The 2,930-nt window shown below is 40.1% G+C and overlaps 1 protein-coding gene across 1 annotated transcript in view; it reads right to left on the reverse strand.

Moving 5' to 3' along the window:
• LOC104465200 (protein FAM46A-like) overlaps positions 1–2,930 on the reverse strand; it is a gene marked incomplete at its 5' end in the record, with an annotated part of 3,846 nt that continues 916 nt past the window's right edge. The window contains 1 exon segment of the mRNA XM_010078187.1: positions 1–2,526. Coding sequence (XP_010076489.1) covers positions 1,747–2,526 — 780 coding nt within the window.

Genomic DNA, 2,930 nt, shown 5'->3' on the forward strand with positions numbered 1-2,930 from the left:
TATATATATAAAATATAATTTTAAGCAGTCGTGCAACACTCTTAAAAAGGGTTCATTTCACATTTGCTGAATTCTAGTGGTCCTGGAATGCACAATGCATTCTATTAAAAATACTCCTTTAAATACTAACAATTAGTGTTCAAATCACCAACTAGTACAATATTCTTTAGCTGTCAGGGGGTTTAAATAAACCTATCTTTGATCCACGTTCCACTGAATTACACATCATGGAGGTATGCAGTCACAACGTTAGTGGGTTAAATGTCAAAATGGCATTACAGTACAAAATAGTTAAAAAAAAATTCAGCTAGTCATATGTTTCTCCATCTGTGGAATTATTATGGCTCACAGCAACCCACTGAATTACTGTAATCCTTGTTCTTGCAACCAAAGACATTATCTGAAGCCCACCTTAATCCTGACTGGTTCATTTACTCCAAATTTCTCAGGTGTGGGTTAAAAATTCACTACAAGGTGCCCACTGTCCTATGACATCCTGTTGCAAACTGGAAAACACATAGTACTTTATTTAAACATTCCTTAATTGCTACATTTTCCTAGACCACATTAATATATATTGTGTGTGTATATATATAGATATACACCTATAACACATACATATATACACACACAAACATATATACACACATACACACACGTACCTAGGATAATAGCACACCGACATAACATTAACTCTATACAGGTATTTGCCAAGAAAAAAAATAGGGCATTTCCTCCACCACTTATTCACAAGCTTATGGGTTTTTTGTTTTTAATCCTTGTGTCCCTGATAAAACAAAATGCATGGTTAAACCACAAAACTATATTTTTTTTTTCTCACTTCAAATTTTATGAAGGCATCAGGCACTTTTGATTACTGTTGGTGTGTACAAATATAGCAACATCTTTCTTTTCTTTTATATATATATATATACTCTACTGTATCTTCTTTGCTCGGATAACTTATTTGTGAAATCTTTGGTCCTTGAGTATATTCTGTTTGCCACAGCTGGTTTTCCTGCATTCCCACATTTTTAAAATGTGAGGCATGCGTGCAGCTGGAAATAATGGCCTCTGTCATCGTACGTGTTTCTGTTTTTATAACTGTACCAATCCACTACTGTTCATTTGGAGCAAGCTGTTTCTGGTAAAGCGTTCTAGTCAAGCAAGCTATACATTCTACATGGTCACTCCATAGATGGCACTTGCTGCAAGCCCCAAATGCAGTAATGCCAATATACATTTTTATTCAGCTTATCTCTGCTTTATGCCTCTAACTTTTAATTCCTGAATATATATATAGAATTGTTTTTTTGTGATTTTTTCTTTTTGTTGTTTTTTTTTGTTTGTTTGTTTCTTTCATATTCTCCCTTTAGCAGATCCCATTCTAGAGTAAGAATAAAAATAAAAGAAAGAAAATAAGGCTTTCCCACCTTCTCTATGCCAAAGCTATGGGAGCAGGTATTGCCAACCCATATTGTCATCAAGCATTCCTCCCTCGCTTACTTCAGGGGAAGCTGGTTGCTTTTAATGACAGGCCTCTTGTGCTCTGGGGTAGGATCCAATTATTCTGGGGTTCTTTCTCGATCATGCTCCTGTTATTTATTAGAAGAACCACAAGCTTTTCCCAAGCTTGAAAACTAGAGCAGATCATCATTGCACAAAACACCCCATTTCAAAGGGGCGCATTGCCCCCTCCTACGTCTTAGAAAACATTCTCCCCACCGGGTCTACTAATTTCGGTCCTTAATTACAGGGCAGCCAAGTAGAGTATGTGTGCTGCTGGCAAGGGAACACCGTCTGAACCTGGGCAATATAGTAATTGCTGAAGTTGGCATCTGCTACGTATGGGGCTGGCTGGTAATAGCAGGTGACATTGGCCACATTGGGGATGATATTTTGCTCGGCTAGGACCCGGATGGCCAGCATGGTGATCAGATTCAGAGTCTGTCTCCTCTCATGTCCCATCAGGCACACCGTGCTCTCATTCACCACACCGTGAAGGGTCATGAGATAGTCATACTTGCGGTCCTCTAATCCCACAAAGTGGTTCTGCAAGTAGGACTCCAGCTTTCTCTGCTGTTCTCCAATATCTGAGAAGTCAATGAAAAACCTTGAACACATGTATCTCTGCAGGGACTTAATCTCGGATTCAGAGGCAGCCCTGAAGCCCCTTACCAAAAGGTTGCAGTACTTCAGAAGACCACCTCCTCTGATTTCTTCGGGGTTTCTGGTGGCGATTATCTTGTTGCAAAGGTGATCAAAGGCTTCCTGGAAATCCCCATAGACGCTCTCACCAATGATAGTCGGGTGAAAAGTTTCAGTCATCGGATTCTCTGAGCACTCGTAAAAAAGCAGCAGGGAGTCCAGCTTGATTTGAAAGGAATCGACGCTGAATTCAAACTGCCGCCTCAGAGAGTCCACAAATTTCAGCTCCACATTTTTGCCACTGTTGTTGGACAGGGAAATGAGACTCCATCGGTCTGAATCATTGCATACTTTTACCATTTTCTGCACATAAGCCTCCTATAATTGGAAAGACAAAATGAGCAAGGGAAGACACAGATGCAATAAATTTCTCCTTTGCTGCATTTGTTTGCATCACACCCTCCCCACCTCGTCCTAGCGTTTCATCATAAAAGATTTCAAGAAGCCTGCAGATACAAACCAGAGGAGAAATGCTTAATGTGAGAGCTTGGAGTGCTGTCATTGATAGGGCAGGACGCTCTGCTGGGGCTGTGTCATGCAAGGGAAGAATATGGCAACACTGCTTCTTTTCAGTCGCTTCTAAATACATCTGCACATGAAGCCCAATGGCACACATGCCAAATAGCCATGCACCCACAGATAAAAGGTCACCATGACAATCAGATACAAAATCTCTTTTATTCGTTTCCACTTCTCTCTTCCCTCCCCACAAAAAAAAAAAA

This window comes from Pterocles gutturalis, unplaced genomic scaffold (genome assembly GCF_000699245.1).
Source record: "Pterocles gutturalis isolate BGI_N339 unplaced genomic scaffold, ASM69924v1 scaffold5251, whole genome shotgun sequence".
NCBI lineage: Eukaryota > Metazoa > Chordata > Aves > Pterocliformes > Pteroclidae > Pterocles > Pterocles gutturalis.